This window comes from Bos taurus, chromosome 6 (assembly GCF_002263795.3).
Source record: "Bos taurus isolate L1 Dominette 01449 registration number 42190680 breed Hereford chromosome 6, ARS-UCD2.0, whole genome shotgun sequence".
In the NCBI taxonomy this organism is placed as follows: Eukaryota; Metazoa; Chordata; class Mammalia; order Artiodactyla; family Bovidae; genus Bos; species Bos taurus.
This window is the reverse complement of record NC_037333.1, coordinates 36,002,855-36,020,832: the sequence shown is the minus strand read 5'-3', so window position 1 is coordinate 36,020,832 and position 17,978 is coordinate 36,002,855. Positions and strand designations below refer to the sequence as shown.

Sequence of the window (17,978 nt, the reverse complement as noted above, 5' to 3'; positions counted from 1 at the left end):
TAAAGAACACATTTTTATCTAGGAACAGTTTAGCTCAAGCTTCTAAGAGAAATATGCTGGTTTTCACACACACAATCACCCCCATTTCCTCAATTATGGTGATTTAATTCTTGTGTGAAACGATCAGCTAGACAAAATTTGTCTTATTTCATTAACATCAAGTCTTATTGTGAGAAAATGGCTCTAATTTTGAAGACACAATGGAGCAAATCTGCCTAAATTTCACATTTACAGAATTTTTTATAAACAAGTTCTGTTGAAGAGAATATGGATAGGGAGCACAATCATTGTCTAACACCTTAAAGTGAGGGCTATGAGGTAGTTAAGCTCCCTGAGAGGTAAAAAAGAACAGAGTAAAGAGAAGGGACGGCTTTGTAGCTTCTGGCTCCCTACCTCAAATACAGCGGAAGAACCAGGCAAGAAAATGGAGTGGTTCTTATGGGAACAAGGCCCCCACATTTTGAAATAATTATTTCTAAGTTCATTAAATAAATGACACCCCAGGATTGAGGCTGCCACAGAAATATGACAAAAGTGAAACTCGTAAAACTCACTTCTCCTTGGAGTTTTACTCCCCCTTCTGACTTACCTGCTAAAAAAACAATCACTGATTTTTAAAAAAATCTTTGTCTTTTCATCTCTAGAGCCCTGTGTATGGCAGTCAGTGTGTTCAATTGTCTAGAAACAAAAATACGAAAGAGGTTGATTCTAGTCCGGGCCAGTTAGGTCTCTACAACTCTCTGGACACAGAGGGTACCCCCATTCGAGCAAAAAGTAGCCACTGAGGACAAGGTTTATGTGCATACAATCTTTGATTACTGCTGGGGAAAAGATCAGAGAGTATGTTCTAGTCGACTGCTTGTCACAAGCCTATATTCACAGATCAAGAACAGATTATGAAATTAGCACCAAGGGCGAAATGTGCCAGGGGGAAGGCAAGAGGAAGGAGGAGAGTGGGTAAAACTATACCCGCAAATCTGTCAAAGAAAAGTAAGTTTTTTGTCTATAAAATCATTATTTTTTATCACATGCTACATATATTGCCTCTGTTAATTTTGTTTTTTTCTATAAACTCAGTAAATGAGATTTTTTTTTTAAAAAGAAAGTTATCCAATAGTTATTTTGACAAAATTTCAGAGTACAGAAAATCCATTCCTCCAAGGGGAAACAAAACGAAAAACATTGTAAAACAAGACAGATCCCCACAAGCAAAGTAAAAAGCAAACAAACAGCAACGTACAAAACAGTGAGGGAATGAAATGAAATGAAGGAGATCAGCTGGCCTAAAACATAAAGAGGACTGTTTGAAGTTGGTTAGAAGCAGCTACTGAGTTTTAGGGGAGGTTGCAGGAAGCCGTCACCAGGGGGCGCAATCACAGCGCCTTTCCGTCCCCGGGAGGGACGTGGGGGACACTGGGGCAGGTGTAGCACGCGGTTAGCAGCTGGAGGTCTTCACCTTTATCTCCTTGAAGAAGGAAGCAGTTTCGCCCTCGATAATTGGCTGCAGCAAAGGGCTTCTCCGCTTGCTGGAGGGGGAACCCTGCGACAGGTGTTAATAGGCAGGTTACATGGCAGAAAACCAGAAACAAACCAAAGTTCTCGTCCAACTGGCTGCTTTACTGCAGAGCCTGCCCGCCCACCCCACCAACCACAGAGGCCACACAGGAGCAAGGATGGCATACAAGTATGTTAACCAAACACACAGAAAAATTCCTGCCTCCTCCCTCTTTCCTCCTGGTGACCATAACTTCCAGAACAACAAATAACAATGCACGCTCATCAAGTGATGCAAAAGGTTACAGACACAGGCTGTATATTCACCCTATTTCAGGCTACTAAGGGCTCCTGACTGGAGAATGAAAAGGGTTCCTTAAATTTAATCCTTTTGTTGGTTAGTTTACTGATATATTCTGCAGGAAATTTCTAGAAAGGTAGCTTTCTTCAAACACACCTGACTGAAGACCCTGAACCCTCCTCTGTTTGTCTGAACAAATACACTATTATAAGACATATAAGGACCACATCTTGGGCCTGGAAATAAACAAGAAGATATAAAGCAGGAATAGAAGAGCAGCAGCTAAAAAGAATATGCATTTCAGCAACAACATAAAAGCGAGGCCGTGTCTGCTGGCTAGAAAGTCTAAAGGCCAACAGAGGAAGCCCCCAGGGTCCCAGGAGATGAGCGCACTGAAACCAAGGCAGAGGTCCCCCACGAGCTGGAAAGGGCACGACCACTACCCCCGCAGCTGGGCTGGCATGAGGGATGGGGCAAGCTGGCCAGTGCCCGAAAGGCTTTTTCCCAGAACTGAGGGCCAGTCACTGCTCCTTACTCTTGACAAAATCCCAATTCAGAGGCCAAAAGCAGCGAAGTCCAAGGATGGTGGCCCTCCCTTTTCTTTACCTCACTCTTTCCTACATCTCCAAAAAGAAGCAGTTCCCTCTCTTGAGTTCCTTACAGGATTTCTCCCCGGGTATGACTCCAGCAGGGCGGATCTCCGTCTTGGAGGCAGAGCGAAGAACACTAACCGAAGCCCCTACGACCAGAGAGGCACTCTGTGTGGAGTGGCCCCTGGGCGAAGCACACCATTTCCCGGATGCTCTGTCTCTAAGGGAAGTACGGGGACGCTGACCCAGCACGTGTCAGACAGAAGCATACGGCCAAAGCTTGTGCACCCAAGAGGGGAACAAACTGTCAGCTTCAGATTCGCTCATTTTTGGCAAATGTCACCTCAGAAGTCTTTGATAAATTTTTCATCCCTCAAGTTTAGGGGCCACTGATATTAATGGCAGGTTCAACTACGAAAAACTGTTATTTCGTGAGAAGGCAAGTTAGTGCCCTAATAATATAGCCCGGAAGTCAACCACTGGGCGTGGAGTACTCACAATGATGGGGATGGTGCTGGCTCGGGATAGGATCTGTTTGACCAGGCGGTACCTGTCATACAGCGGCTTCATAACCTGACGCTCATTCTTGCTCACCTGAAAGGCAAGAACAGGATTGCTGAGAGACCTCCTCCTGTTGGCTATGCTGACCGAGCATGCTGTGGACTGAGAGAAAGAACAGGCGATTCAACTGAAGACTCCCCACTCTTGTAAAATTTATTTAAACTGATAACCATGAGTCAATGAAAATTTAAAATATCTACTTTGGTTGCAAATCACTTGAAATCACTCCCTCAGAAGTATTACTTTTCCTCAAAACTGTGATTCTTATTAATTATTAGTTTTCTATTTAAAATTCTGGAAGGTTCAGAGTTTCAGATGATTCACTATTTTCTAGGTCCTGGGAAGAAGAAAACATGTATTAATATTTCTATTATACTACTTACCTTGCAGTTCTGTGATCATTTTTTAAAAATGTCTCTCTTCCCTATGGAACTGTGTTGTGTTTTTAGGGACAAACGCAAGCAAACAGGCTTTCAAGGAATATATGCTGATAGAATACGTGGATTCACTCATCTCTGTGTCCCTAAAATCTGGCTCAGGGTCCAAAAATGTTTAAAGGACAGACTCTAATAGACAGTGAGGAGAAATCAAGCCCGGCTCCCTGGCATAGTATTTGAAGCCCCATCACCTCCTCCCCATTAGAACTCAAGCTCCGGAAGGAAACTAGGGAGTGTCACGCCTCCTTGTCTAGCTCCCTTTGTCCTGGAGTGGCCTCCTCTCTGCTCTTCGATTTGGTAAATTCCACATCAAGAGCCACCTCCCTCCCTGTGCAGCCTTCTTCTGACACGCCCCATTCTGGGAGCCCTGCTCATTCTTTCCTTTGAGTCACCTAATACAGCCTTGTGTATCTTATAATTCACATATGCTTTGCTATGGACGGAATGTTTATGTTCAACTCACCTCCCCGCATGCCCCCACTCCCAATTCATAAGTTGAAAATGAATCCCCAATGTGATGGTTTTTGGAAGTGAGGTCTTCAGGGAGTGATTAGGTCATGAAGATGGTGCCCTCATGAACAGGATTAGTGCCCTTATTAAAGAGACCACAGAGAGCTCCCTCATCCCTTCTGCCATGTGAGGACAGCGAACAGATGGCTGGCTGTGAACTGGGAATGGGAATGGGCTGGCCCTCACCAGACACCAGCGCCTTAATCTTGGACTTCCAGCCCCCAGAACTGTAAACTGTTCTGGTAACTATTTCAGTGCCTGACATGATAAAAATATCCCATAAGTGTCTGCAAGATGAGTGAAAGAATATTTCAAATATAGACAGGTATGCCAAATTCGTAAGTATGCATTTGTTTACTAAAATGGAGTAAGAGATGACGTATTTTTGTTTCAAGTTTGCTGTTGTTCTTCTGCATTTTATTTCCATTGTACACATAAGGCAAGGCTTACAGATATGAGGAAGGGCAACAGTATTAGCTCTGACCATCTCTCTTATGGGCCTTCAACTTTGAAGACAAGTCTGGATAATGCATGAACTGATCACACTTTGCTACCTGTTTTTTATTTGCCTTTCTCAAAGTGATCAACAATAAGAGAACCCTGGATAAATCTCACAAGCCAAGATAGGATACTGCCAATCTTGTGGTATTTATTTACTGTCATCTTGTGGCTTCATTTTCTGCCATAAACAATAATAATAACTTATTTCTATCTTTTTCTGTTACCAAAATATCAAGAGGTGGCATTTTCTTGCTTTTACTATCTGTCATAGTAAAAGGAGTTTTACATTTGGTATTTCATAAAGTATGACTGTTTGAAAGGACCACAAGAACTATTTCATACAAAAAAAAAAAAAAGAGTGACGATCAAACCACAGGTATTACGAGAACATACCTACCAAAATGGCTAATGTGAGAGACAGTGTCCAGTGTCAGAAATAATGCTGGGCAACTGGAATTCTCTCTCAGTACTGGCAAGGCTGAAACACTTTGGAAAACTATTTGGCAGTATCTCCTAAACTAAACACATGACTCATCAATTCTGTCCTTAAGTACACACCAAACAAACCCGGATTAAAGTTTACCAAAAGACACATATAAGAATGTTCAGAGCAGCACTATTTATAGCACCACCAAACTGGAAACCATCCACATGCCCAACAATGGTAGAATGAGTAAGTATTTTAAGTTTCCAAAACTGAATACTACACAGCCATGAAAATGAACGAATACAGCTATATGCAGCATTAATCTCACAAAAATAAAGCCAAGCAAAACAAGCCAGACACCTAAGAATATACACTGTAAGGTCCTAGTTATATAAAGTTCAAAAATAAGTAAATCAAATCTATAAGGTTAGAAGTCAAGTTTTTGTTGGTGGGGTGGAAGGTCATGGTATTGACTAGAAGGGGACATGATAAGGGCTTTCAGAGGGTTGGCCATTTTTAATTTCTTATCAGGATGTTGATTACATGGATTTGTCTACCTTGTGAAAATTACCAAGATATATAATTAAAATTTAGGCTCTTTTCTGTACTTATACTTCAAGAAGTTGAACAATAGCCACAAATAAGTGTGAGGAATAGAAATAAATGACTTGGATAATCTCACATGTAAAATGACAAAATTTAGGAGTGGAACACATGAAATAATTTTTTTTAATACAAGAAGTACCCACTAAATGTACTGCATATGAAATTAAGGTACATCCTAATTGTCAACATATGACATGTGGTGAAATATTACTGTGTAAGATAAATAACAGATATTTAGTGACCAAAAGCCATATGAAAAATAAAAATAATAAGGAGCCAGCATTTCCTCACTGAGGAATAGCATCCTATTACTGTATCTGACTCTAGAACAACATGGGTTTGAACTGCATGGGTCCACTTATATGCAGATTTTTTCAACAGTAAATACTGCATTACTACACAATCTGCCACATGGTTGCACCCATGGATTCAGAATGTTGGATATGGCAAAACCGTGGAGACAGAGGGCTGGCTCTGAGTTAGACTCAGATTGTCAACTATGCTGAGCGTTGAACAATTCCCAACTCCTGCATTATTTCAAGGGTCAACTGCAGTTGCTTCACAGAAACATTTTTGGATTGTGAAAGGAGACTTTGGAAGGAGACTTACTGCTAAAATTAGCCCGATATGGAAAATTCGACAGAATCAATTTTCTAGTTCTTTGTTCGAAAACTAAATTTTCTAGTTAGAGTAGATGAAGAGGATTGCTGGCTTACATTAATATTTGGCTTTGGTGCTGCTTAGTCACTCAGGTGTGTCTGACTATTTGTGACCCCACGGACTGTAACCCGCCAGGCTCCTCTGTCCATGGGATTCTTCAGGAAAGACTACTGAAGTGGGTTGCCATGACCTCCTCTAGGGGATCTTCCCGATCCAGGGATCGAACCTACACCTCTTGTATCTCCTGCATTGGCAGGCAGCCTTTTTACCACTAGTACTACTTGGGAAGCCCATATTTGGCTTATAACACTGATATTTAGATTTTCTATGAATTGCTCCTTTTAAAAATTAATGACCCTCAGAACTCTGCTCAATATTATGTGGCAGCCTGGATGGGAGGGGAGTTTGGTGAGAACCGATACATGTAAATGTAAATGCAGAGCGGAGTCCCTTTGCGGTCCACCTGAAACTATCACAACATCGTTAACTGGCTATACTCCAATATAACAGTTAAAAAAAGTAATGATGTTTAGAACTAATCACCTGTGAGAGATCTGATAAAATCCAGTTGTTGACTATGAAGAGTCAAAACTCACCATGATACCGTCAGCCAGTGTTGGCATTTGATAGATCTATCTAAACACCAACAAATCAATGATCTTTAGGTCTGGAAAGAATACCACTTGATTTACACTAGAATTATTTTCACGATAAATGCCGTAAGCCAAAGGTATGGTGATACTGAAGCTCAATACAACTTTTACCCATTATCAAGCCAAGTCTCATGTAATTATCGGTGCTGGAGTTGGGAGTGGAGCCAAAACCTAACCAACAGTTAAGAGAAACAAAGCAGCACCTTGGCTGAACTGTCAAAAAGGGGTGCTGACATTAAGTGGACCATGGGAAAACTGCTCAGAAGTGGACATCTCTTATTCTCCAGTCATCAGCTGCTCAGGGATTCCACTAAAACCAGTAACAGGCCTTAGAAGGAGCCAGTAAAGTTCTCAGAGCCTCAGTTTCTTGATAGGCAAAGTGTAGAATTCAGATTAGAAAATCTTCACGATCCGTAATTGTTTGAAAATGCCCTAAGGCCAAGCATACAGTATACCGTTTTTTCAATGTAATTTCACTCTTCCTGCTTCAAGTCATTATTTAGTTTTTCATTTAAGGGGCACTTCTGAATGGCTTTCAATGTGTAGAAATAGGGTTAAGACTAAAATGTATTTTTGTACACAAATCATGACAACATAAAAATCTAGGTATGTAGATCTAATGGATTTGAAAGCAGCACCTTCCACTAAATCTTTGTTTTCTGATGCAAAGAAATCTTCATCTACTGCTCTCTTACTATTCTGATTAGTTGCTATATAAGTCTCAGATAATACATCAAAGTACAATGGGAACACCCGCCAATATTATCCATGTTTAAGTAAGGGCAAGTCTCAGACAGAAATCACAAAAGCCTGATTAAAGTGAAGTCGCTCAGTCGTGTCTGACTCTTTTCGATCCCATGGACTGTAGCCTACCAGGCTTCTCTGTCCAGGGGATTTTCCAGGCAATAGTACTGGAGTAGATTGCCATTTCCTTCTCCAGGGGATCTTCCCCACCCAGGGATCGAACCCAGGCCTCCCGCATTGTAGACAGACGCTTTACCATCTGAGCCACCACCTGATTAGGTGAACATATTTATGTTTTGTGATGGTGTTCCACTCAGCCTCATATAAAGCTTCTCTACAGAAATACTGATTTGGTTGCTGTTAGCTGAAGGGTATAACAAAGGTGAAAGATAAAAAGAATGAAGTTTCTAACTTGAAGAAAGAAATAACATTAGGACCACGGAATATTAGAAGAGTCTTACTTTCTAATATGATAAAGCGAAACACTGGAGGGCTCTCAGGAATGATCTGCCCAAGGCAACGGAGCTGGTTCAAGAACCCAGGTGGACTGACTCCCAGTCCAGTTTTCTATACATTAACAAATAAGCAAGACACGAAGGAGGACCTTAACATAGTAACCACAAGACATAACAAAGATGTCATAGGATAGCATTTTCCCCTAACAGAGTTTGGCCAAGATTATCTTAAGATAAAGAATTGCCATCTTAAGATACAGATGACATCTTAAGACAAAGAATCTTGTTTTCATCTTGAGATAAAAATTCTGCCTCCAAGCTGAGAGTTCTGCCCATATTGAGTTCACAGAGATTTCTTGTTCTGAGCAGCAGCAAGAAATTACAGTAGTCAGGAAACTACACTGCCCCAGAATCTCCTCAGTAAAACAAAAAATATTCTGAATGTGTGTGGAGGTGGTACCTATGAGTCACAAGACTACCAGTGGGAGAAGGTAAAGGAGATGGATTTTTATACCTGCTGCATTTTTGTCCCATTGAGTCAGAAAACGGTGACTGTCCCTCCTTTATTATCAGGCAACAACAGTGGGCTGACTGGGAAAAGATCAGACCTGCCCAGCCAACAGATAAACAAATGATACCCTTTATATGTGGCTTTAGAATCTGTACTTAAATTTGAACATGATATGCTTAGTGTCTGCTTAGTTCCCCAGTTTCTAAAAGACAAGACTGAAATACACCAATGAGAACCCAGAAGCTCTGTGGACCCACCCACGCTCTCCCCTCTACACCATCATCTGGGTCTGCACAAGGGGTCATGGGGGGCTGCAGCCATGTACTGTACTTCTGGGACGTGGTCTTCTGATGAGAGCCCTACATGTTGAAAGGGACACATTTTAATAATAATTCACAGGGAATTACGTGCTGGTGTGTAGACGACTATGTTCTTGCTTTTCATACGCTGTGGGTGTCCCGTTAAAGCAAACCACCTTGTTAAACAATGTACAGAGGCAGCAGATAACTATTTTGGCCGGTGATTTTGACTGTTGGTGCTCTTTCATATCAGAATCTGCAGACTCAGCAAAAAACCACCAGGCTCTAAGCACCTGCTAAAACCTAAAAAGCGAAGGTTTGGAATGACAGTATAGCTCTGGGAGTACTTGTATTTTTCTTTTAAGAAGAGTGTTGCCCAAATGTTATTTGTGAGTTCAGGGTCCAGGGTAACACAACAGATGTTAAGAATGAAAAGTTCACTCTCTGGTTTTTGGATTGGCAAGATATCAAGTGAATTCTATTCTCCTGAGGAGGCTGGAGTATCAGGTTCCAGAGGGAGGCAGAGAGCCTGACCTGGGACCAGGAATAAATGACACTCAAACTTCCTGGAGCATGTGTCCCTTGACCTGTGAGATGCTAGAATCCAGGTCCAGAAATGTTCTTCCTTCCTCTGCAAGAATGATGAAAGAAAGGGCCAAGGATTAATTGTTCAAATTCATATTGGTAAGAGCTAAAGCATGTATATTTCCTGATTAAATTATTTAATAAGAAGTAGACAGCAGAGGGCAGAACCTATAACTGTACCAGAAGAGACACCTGTCATTTATGGAGGAGTCCCACCTAACTCCCCACAAAGCCACTCTGCCCTGCTTCTTCAGTCAGTGCCAGACAGCCTGCAGGTATATGTGTGTGTGTAATGTCACTTAGTCTCCATGACAACCTACTGTAACAGACATCTATTATGCAGACCAATCACTGAGGCTCAGGGAGTTACCTAAGCGGCCTAGAGACACAGAGCCCGTCTCAGCAGAGCTGGGTTTGAATCTAGGGCTTCCCAGGCGGCACATGGTAAAGAATCAGCCTTCCAGTGCAGGACATGCAAGAGAGTCGGGTTCAATCCCTGGGTCAGGAAGATCCCCTGGAGGAAGGCATGGCAACCCACTACAGTATTCTTGCCTGGAAAATTCCATGGACAGAGGAGCCTGGCGGGCTATAGTCCATGAGGTTGCAAAGATTCCGACACGTCTGAGCGGCTCAACACACGCTGTGAGCCTAGTGCCTGCTGACTGCCACGGTCCAGGCAGGAGGAGAGACTGTGCTCAACTTGGAGCAACAAGTACCACAGCACACAGCCCCCTGCTGCGGCAGCAGGGTGAAGACTAGAACACAGCTGACAGACTTTAAAGGAGTCTATCACTGTCATACCCTGAATCCATATAATGAAAAGAAGGAAGACACACAAGCCCCACCTCCTTCACGGAGGCCTGCCTGGGGGCTGTGAGGAGATGGACACCGAGAGGCACTGAGTCTTTAGTGGAGAAGGGGATTAGTTCTATCTCCGCAAGTTCTGAATATCCCGGAAGAGAAGGACGAAGTTTCACAACACATCTGAGCTCCAGAGCATTTACTGTTTGGTTCAGTGCCTTTAAAAAGAGTCCAGAACAACAGTTGGCTTGAAACATGACCATTATCCCAGAGTGCCAGTATTTTTCCATTGTAGGGACAGGCCAGCAAAATCAATCATCAACTCCAGCTTTTTTTTTTTTTTTTAATTTAAACCTAATAAATTCAGAATCAAAATACCAGGCAGGCTCATTAGACAGATAACTGGCCACATGTTCTGCATCAGGTAGATGCTGAGGTCCAGGTTTACCGTTAGGTAAAAAAAAAACAAAAAACAAAAAACTCAGAACCCCTGCTCTCACAGGTCTTGTAGTCTAGTGCTCTATTCTCTAAATTTCTTCACCTAAAAGAGCATATTTGTGATGCAAAGACTCTCTCCATTGCATAGCTGTGACTGAGACTGGAAAAGAGGTCCACGCATTTTGGTGATATAAAAGTCCATCTGTGAATATAAACTTCCTGCTTCTTTACACCTGCTTTTAAGAACTTGTGTTGTTGGGTTCTTGACAACATTCTTAACAGAAGGTTACTAAGAGTCACTGACAAGGAGATCAGATTACAAGCTCCCTTAGGAATAGAGTGGAGGCCTGTTGAACTACTGTCTCCCCAAGGACTAACAGCATCCAGGGGATAAATGTGCTTGCTGAATAACAAATTGCCTCAAATGCTTCTAAAGCCACATTTTAGATTCCTCTCGGTTTTAGTTCTGCATGGCGGCTGAAACTTCTCAGCAGACACGGGTTGCAAACTGCACTGAAGAGAAACTGAATTTTAGGGCAGATCACTTGAGCTTAGCACCTTCCTTTTATGGCTAAGAATGCTTAGAGCTGGTGATGACAGCTTACAGGGGCAGACATGTTTCTTCACTCTAGGCTTCTGTGTAGCAATTCATACCCCCCTCCACTATCTTCTACTGGAAGCAGGACACTAGAGGCTACATTTTACTTGCAAACTGATATTTCTTTGGAACTTAATTAAATTTAGCACTTACTAGATAGTGGAACTCTTATCAAGGGTTTAGGCTTCAAAAAACTTAGTTCTGGTGAAAATGTATAGTAAGCTAAGTATCTGGACACCTCAACTGCAAAATAATGAACACAGAAGATCCACTTCAAAGCCTGGTAATTTACCCCAGTCAGAAAATTCAGTACTGATGAATCTATTTGCAGGGCAGGAACAGAGATGCAGACGTAGAGAATGAACTTGTGGACCCAACTGGGGAAGAAGAAGGTGAGATGAACGGAGAGAACAGCACTGACACGTATGGCTAGTGGGGAGCTGCTCTATAACACAGGGAGCTCGGCCTGATGTTCTGTGACGACCTAGACGGGGGTGAAGAGCGGGGAGGTGGAAGGAAGGCTCAAGAGACAGGGGATACATATGTACAGATAGCTGATTCATGTTGTACGCTAACACAACATTGTGAAGCAATTATACTCCAATAAAAAAATAACTTAAAAAAAAAAGAAAATTCAGTGCATTCACATACCGGCCGTCCATGAATGCTTTCATAATATAACAGAGCTTTCTGTAGGGCCACTTTCTCATTAGCAATCTGGTCTTTGGTCATATCCTGTATAAACACAAGGACAGAGAAATGAGAGCAGGGAAAACATTTGTGAACATCGCAACTGCTTTATTTAGTTAAACAAGTTTCCCAAAGTAAGGTTAAAAAGAATGTTTACCCAACAGCTCTCCCTAGCTTCATCCAAAGCTAGGAATTAGCTGTTCCTGATGTGCAGCTAGGAACACAGCACAGCAGAATCATCACCTATGAGTACTCCTTTCTCCCACGTGGTGGCAAAGGCATGCTGGACTCAGGTCAGCAAGGCTGCGAGGTGCACGGGGCTTAGCCTAATGGCTCCGGCGATGAATACAGTTACAGGATACACATTCCCAAAGGCTTGTCTCTAATCCTCCTACCTCAGAGAGTCACCAAACTATCTCTTAACTGAAACAACTCCATCCTGCAACCTGTACAACAGGATTTCCTGCTCTCTATTTGCAGTCCAAACCAAAGGACCTATAGTTAAAAAGCACTCTGAGCTGGTTTCATCTGCTTCTTTGGAGTCTCAATGTGTGGAAGGGGAGGGTGAGGGAGATATAAAGAGGTGGTACTCATCACCCTCCCTACTGGGACCCCGGGGCATGCCCTGCCACCCTACCACAGTGACTGGAATGGTTTGGGATTAGCAGTTTCTCGGGCTCATCACAGAATCACACCTTAATGTCTTCCGGACGGCTGGTCTCTGCCCGCTTCTCCTGGAGCTTCCTCTGGATGGATTCCAGAGTGGCCTCCACGCTAGGCTTTATGGCTTTATCCACCAGCTCTTGCTTTTTCTCATCTTCTTTTTCAAGTTGGGAGCCGAAACTCTTGGGGAGTGTGTTGCTTCGCTGCCGCATTCTGGGGGGTAGGTCCTCCTCCGATATCTTCAGTTTGGACTCTAAGAGAAAAGATTTGGGCGTGGAGATGTATGGGAATTGACGTCTGCTGAACCCAGATTGTTTTTCTTGCTGTTAACAAGTGCTTAGTCCTGTCTTCTTTTCCCCCCAGAAAGCATCTAATTATATTATTAGCTGAAATCCCTGGGTTATTATTTCTTAAACTTAAGAAAATGATAATGTTTTCCTGTATTATCTGGCATGGTTTCCTAACCCTAATTCCTGAGAAAGTTTTAGTTCTTTAACATCCATGCTTTAGCTGCACCAGCCTGTGGGCTGTTCTCAGAACGAGGCCGATGTCTTCCCATACCGAATCCCATAGCGTTTACAGGTATTTGCAGGTCTAGAACCCAAATGTTGGCCAACCTTTTCCATATGATGTATATATCTCACTTTGGAATTATTTTCACTTTGTATTCTATTCCTTTGTTTATATGATTCTGTGTCCTACAAGACAGCAAGCTCTGGGAGGGACAGGGACCAAATTCTTTTCATAAGCTATTTCATAATCCACACCTTGGATTAAATAGGTTCTTAAAAAGTGTTGAATTGAAACCATCATTCTTAGTTATTTAGGGGGGAAAAAAAAACCCTGCATAATTCTCAGCATCTTTGATCTGGGTTTCCCTGTGACGGAGGTCATGGGAAGATACAGAGAAAGTGTGCCATGAATGCTAAGGGTCCTGGGAGTCAGCTTCAAGGAACCTGTCTTTCCTGGAACGTTTGAGTGGTAAGTGGCTCTCAGTGCGCAGTAAGATCACAGCTTCTGTGCTTGGCTTGTTCTCTGAAGACCTTGCCATAGGTCTAGAGCTTTCCCTACCTTTAAGTTGTTTCCGGAATTTGGCAAGGTCGTTTGTCCATTTCAGAACCTCTGGATTGGCTGCTTTGTCGCTGTGGGAAGGCTGCGAAAAGGAAACGTAGAGTAAATGTTTTGGAATTGGGGCAGGAGACAGAAGAGTTTGATGATCAGTTTGTTTTAAACAGCAAGGAAAAGCTGAGTTCCACTGGAATAATAAATGAACTGTGATTAATCAGAGCAACTTCACAGGTGGAATTCCATTATCCTTCTTTATATCTGGTTATTTTTGATGCTTTCAAAGAATTCCTCAGAGACAAAACGCTGGCTCGTTAGGGTCACGGACTTCCATGAGTCTATGACCTCTTTTCCATTATCTGCAGGGTTCACCCTGTCAGCCTAACAAGATAGAAAGCAGTGGAGTATATGATATTTTACACAACAACCCCTGTGAAAAATGTCTTTTTGTTATTCTTATAGGAAATACTAAGGATAGAGCTGAGAGAAGAATAAGGTCAGTACCAGTTAAATTTTATAAGATAATTCTGAATTAAGTTTTAGCCAAACAAAATACTTCACTTAATGATTTTCCCCATTTCCGATCACTGATCAATTTACAAGACAAATGCGAAAGCCTTCAATTCATTTGTAAGGATACACTGTGCAAGGAAAATGCTGACACACCATACTGGAGTTTATCGGGGTTTACTGCCCAGCGTTTACTGCCTTTGGTGATTCCCCACAAAGCTCCCTGCACTGTCCCCACTTCTCTGAGTAGTCCGCGCACTGACACATCGCTTCCGGGGAGGGTCCAGAAAGAAGCCAGTGAGCACTCACTCTGTACTTCCGCTCTTCTTCAAATCTGTCTTCAAACTTCCGGATCTTCTTCTTAAGGCTCTGAATCCTTCGAGTGAGCTGGGCAGGAGTCAGGTCCTCTTGCTCATCTTCGTAGGAGCCCAGAGAGGAGCTGCGGCGCCTGTGAGGGGCACAGTGTGGGGGTCAGCTTCCCAGGAGGGGTCACTGCCTGCTGGGAGGGGCTGGGGGGGAAGGGATGTGGCATGGAGGGGTGCTTATCCTCTCAAATAAAAGACAGCTGACTGCGATTACATTTTGTGACCTTGAGCTCCATATGTCCTGCCTTTTAAACACATCCAATCTTCTCCAGCTCACCGTTGCACCGGGCAGAGCTAGGACTGAAATGTGGACTTCACAGCTAACTTGGAGAGAGCTTTGGAAAGGGGGCACTAACGGAGATTCGGTCGGTGATGCTGTAGTCGGGTCACAGGTCACATGTAAAGTTACAACAGAGCCTGTGCACTTGGATGGAGATATACTTACAACCTAGCTAAAAACATGACTAGCCATGGGTAACATTCCTCTCCCTTTTAAAGTTACATGGATGGAACGTCTGTGCCTCAGCAACACAAAGAAACACACCTCATGAAAGGGTGGGAATTGGGGGGAGAAGGAGGCACTTCCGTGTCGTCCAGGTACTGCCGGCTCTGCCCGTAAGCGTAGAAGCGGGGGGACAGCATGGGGTCGCTGTCCTCTTCCAGGAGCTGCCGAATCAGGCGCCCGGCCTGCGGGGAGAGGCGCGCTTCGTCAGCGTCCACACTCTCCTGTTGCCACGAGGAGAAGGCAGGGATAGGCTCTGGAAAAGAACAGGGGCAAGAGGGCAAAATTGTTCTTTAAAGCACACCTGTTTCCCAAGTTTTCTGAATGCATTAGGAGGCACTGAATTGAGGAGGCACTGGACGGTCTCACATTTTACTTATTTATTAGCTCATTTGTTTGGCCACACCACATGGCAATCAGGTTCTTAGTTCCCTGAAGGGATTGAACCTGTGTTCCCCGCAGTGGAAGTAGGGAGTCCTAACCACTGGACCACCAGGGAATTCTCAGTTTCACATTTTAGATCGAAGGTTCTGACTCAAGACGCTATGCCCTGACCTGAATCAGCGAATCTGAGCCATCATCTACTCTCTTACCTCCACCTTCACTTGCCTTCAAAAGTCAATGTGCTAGGGCTGCCCTGAGGAAAAGCCATTAAAGTGAGCTTCCAACTTTCCTGGCAGATCAATGAGGAGCACTTCTCTGCCTGAGGGCGTTATGGAACAGAAATGCCTATGTGTCTGTGAGCAAAGGGTTTGGCATCATGGCTGGACATCCATGGGAATTGGGTTAAGGAATCGCATTCGCCTTGGGAGAGACCATTGATTCAGGCTGTGCCTCTGCTGAGGTCACTCAATAAGCTGTTTTGTGTGCTTTTGCTTTAGCATGTTGGGATTTAGCATGTCTACAATGCATGGTCTGTATTTGGAACTTTTAGAGGCTACTTAAGTTGGATGGCATCATCAATTCAGTGGACATGAGTTTAAGCCAACTCCGAGAGACAGTGAAGGACAGGGAAGCCGGGCGTGCTGCAGTTCACGAGGTCGTAAAGAGACAGACATGACTGACTGAACAACAACATCAGACTGCAGTTAAAGTAAGAAATATGCACAAAAATAAAAAAGAATAAATCAGTATGAGTTATTTTAGACAATCTTGAAGAAAAAAAGGGGCACAAAATCCTGATTTTTCACTTTGTGAGGGAATAGGGTGGCATTTATTTTTACTGCAAGACCTACCTTGTGTTCTTTTCCTCATTAAACAAATCCTATCTAACATTCTTTAAGGATAGATCTCAGATGATGTATGGTATTTCGTTTGTAATACTTTCTTCATTTATAAAACAAGGTTATGTCTTAAATACCCTTGTGGATATTGTCATTTACACAAAGCTGGAATTTGGCCATGATCTTAAATTCTGGGATTCCCTCAGTTTGAATCATGGAACAATTGTCCCTTCTGCTATCGAAGTAGTTCTAAAATCCACAAAATCATCTTAAAAAAGGGCTTACTTAGTATTTTACTTAAAAAAATCATACTGTAATCATAGAACATTAAAGCTGGTTGAAACTTCATACAACAAAGAATCCAGTGACTTTTCAACTGTGGCTGCACATCAGGGTCACAGAGGAAAATATAAATAACTCCTAACATACTTCCCTGATGGCTCAGGCTTCCCTGATAGCTCAGGTGGTAAAGAATCCACCTGCAATGCAGGAGACCCTAGTTTGATTCCTAGGTCAGGAAGATTCCCTGGAGAAGGGACAGGCTACCCACTCCAGTATTCCTGGGCTTCCCTTGTGCCTCAGCTGGTAAAGAATCCTCCTGCAATGCGGGAGACCTGGGCTCGATCCCTGGATTGGAAGATTCCCCTGGAGAAGGGAAAAGCTACCCACGCCAGTATTCTGGCCTGGAGAACTCCATGGACTGTATAGTCCATGGGGTCACAAAGGGTTGGACATGACTGAATGACTTTCACTTTTTTCTTTTCTAACATACAGGTCTCACACCACCCAAATAGAATGTGTAGGTGAGGATCCAGATATGTGAGACACAAACACAGAGTCTTTAAAAAGCTTCTCAAGTGATCATAATTCAGTCAGGTTTGAGAACTACTGCTTTGATTCAACAGTTACAGATAGGGAAACTGAAACCCAAGGAATTCAAGAGCAAATACCTAATTAGTGATAAGAGTTGGATCTAGAAACTCAAGACTCCTGCCCTCCTGGACACTGCTTCAATTTAGAATGTGCCAGGCGCTTCAGGAACAAGGATGACTATCTTAAAAATGTTAAGATCCCACAGTGTAGTAAGACTTAAGCACATTAATAAAAAAAAAAAATTAACCTCATGTGGAATGAGGTCCACAGGTTCTCAAAATTTAAAGACAACCAAGTCATCTTATAACACAGATGACAATATAAATACTTTAAACAATCAAAGCATGTTAAAGACAGAGTCCTGCCTACTGAGTCTCAAAGAGTGGCAGAGAATAGACTTGGCTACAGCAGGAGACAAACAGGAGTTGTTTCATCATCTGTACTGATGCGGTTGGCTGGCTCCTCCTAAGTGGCAGGGCTTAGATATGAGCAGCTTGGTACTGTCGACAAGAAAAAGTGAAAGTAACTGAGAAGTGAGGGGAGATGAGGGAAGCAGAGGGTGAGTGGAAAGTAATCCCTAGAAAAATAATAAGAATGTAATGTGCAGTTGCAGAAAATGGAATTATTAAACCGACCAGATGACATGTATTTCATAGGACAGCAGTAATTTTCTATAAGGACTAAAGTCAATGGAGCCAGGACAGGGACAGGGTTAAGATGGCTTGAACAGTCAAGCAGAAGGCAGTGGTAAAGGAGCAGAACACCCAGGGGAAGGCTTTGATGGTTGACAGGGAAAACAAAGTCTGCTGTTGATGCTGGCATGCTGCTGTGCTGGCTAGTTTGACATTTCTGTGCATCCTACCTTAGTTTGAAAGGTGTTATTTTAGGTCCTGAAGTACGTTAATCTGTCTGAATC

General features: G+C 43.0%; 1 protein-coding gene across 15 annotated transcripts in view; it reads right to left on the bottom strand.

Moving 5' to 3' along the window:
• The window catches only part of FAM13A (family with sequence similarity 13 member A), a 337,193-nt gene that overhangs the window by 11,836 nt on the left and 307,379 nt on the right, over positions 1-17,978 (bottom strand). For 14 of the 15 annotated variants that reach the window (XM_059887328.1, XM_005207750.5, XM_059887325.1 and 11 more), the window contains 7 exon segments: positions 15,009-15,222; positions 14,409-14,547; positions 13,596-13,677; positions 12,557-12,777; positions 11,823-11,906; positions 2,884-2,979; positions 1,457-1,540 (listed from right to left, as the gene is read on the bottom strand). In XM_059887328.1, the coding sequence (XP_059743311.1) occupies positions 1,457-1,540; positions 2,884-2,979; positions 11,823-11,906; positions 12,557-12,777; positions 13,596-13,677; positions 14,409-14,547; positions 15,009-15,222 (920 nt within the window). 15 annotated transcript variants of the gene reach the window in all.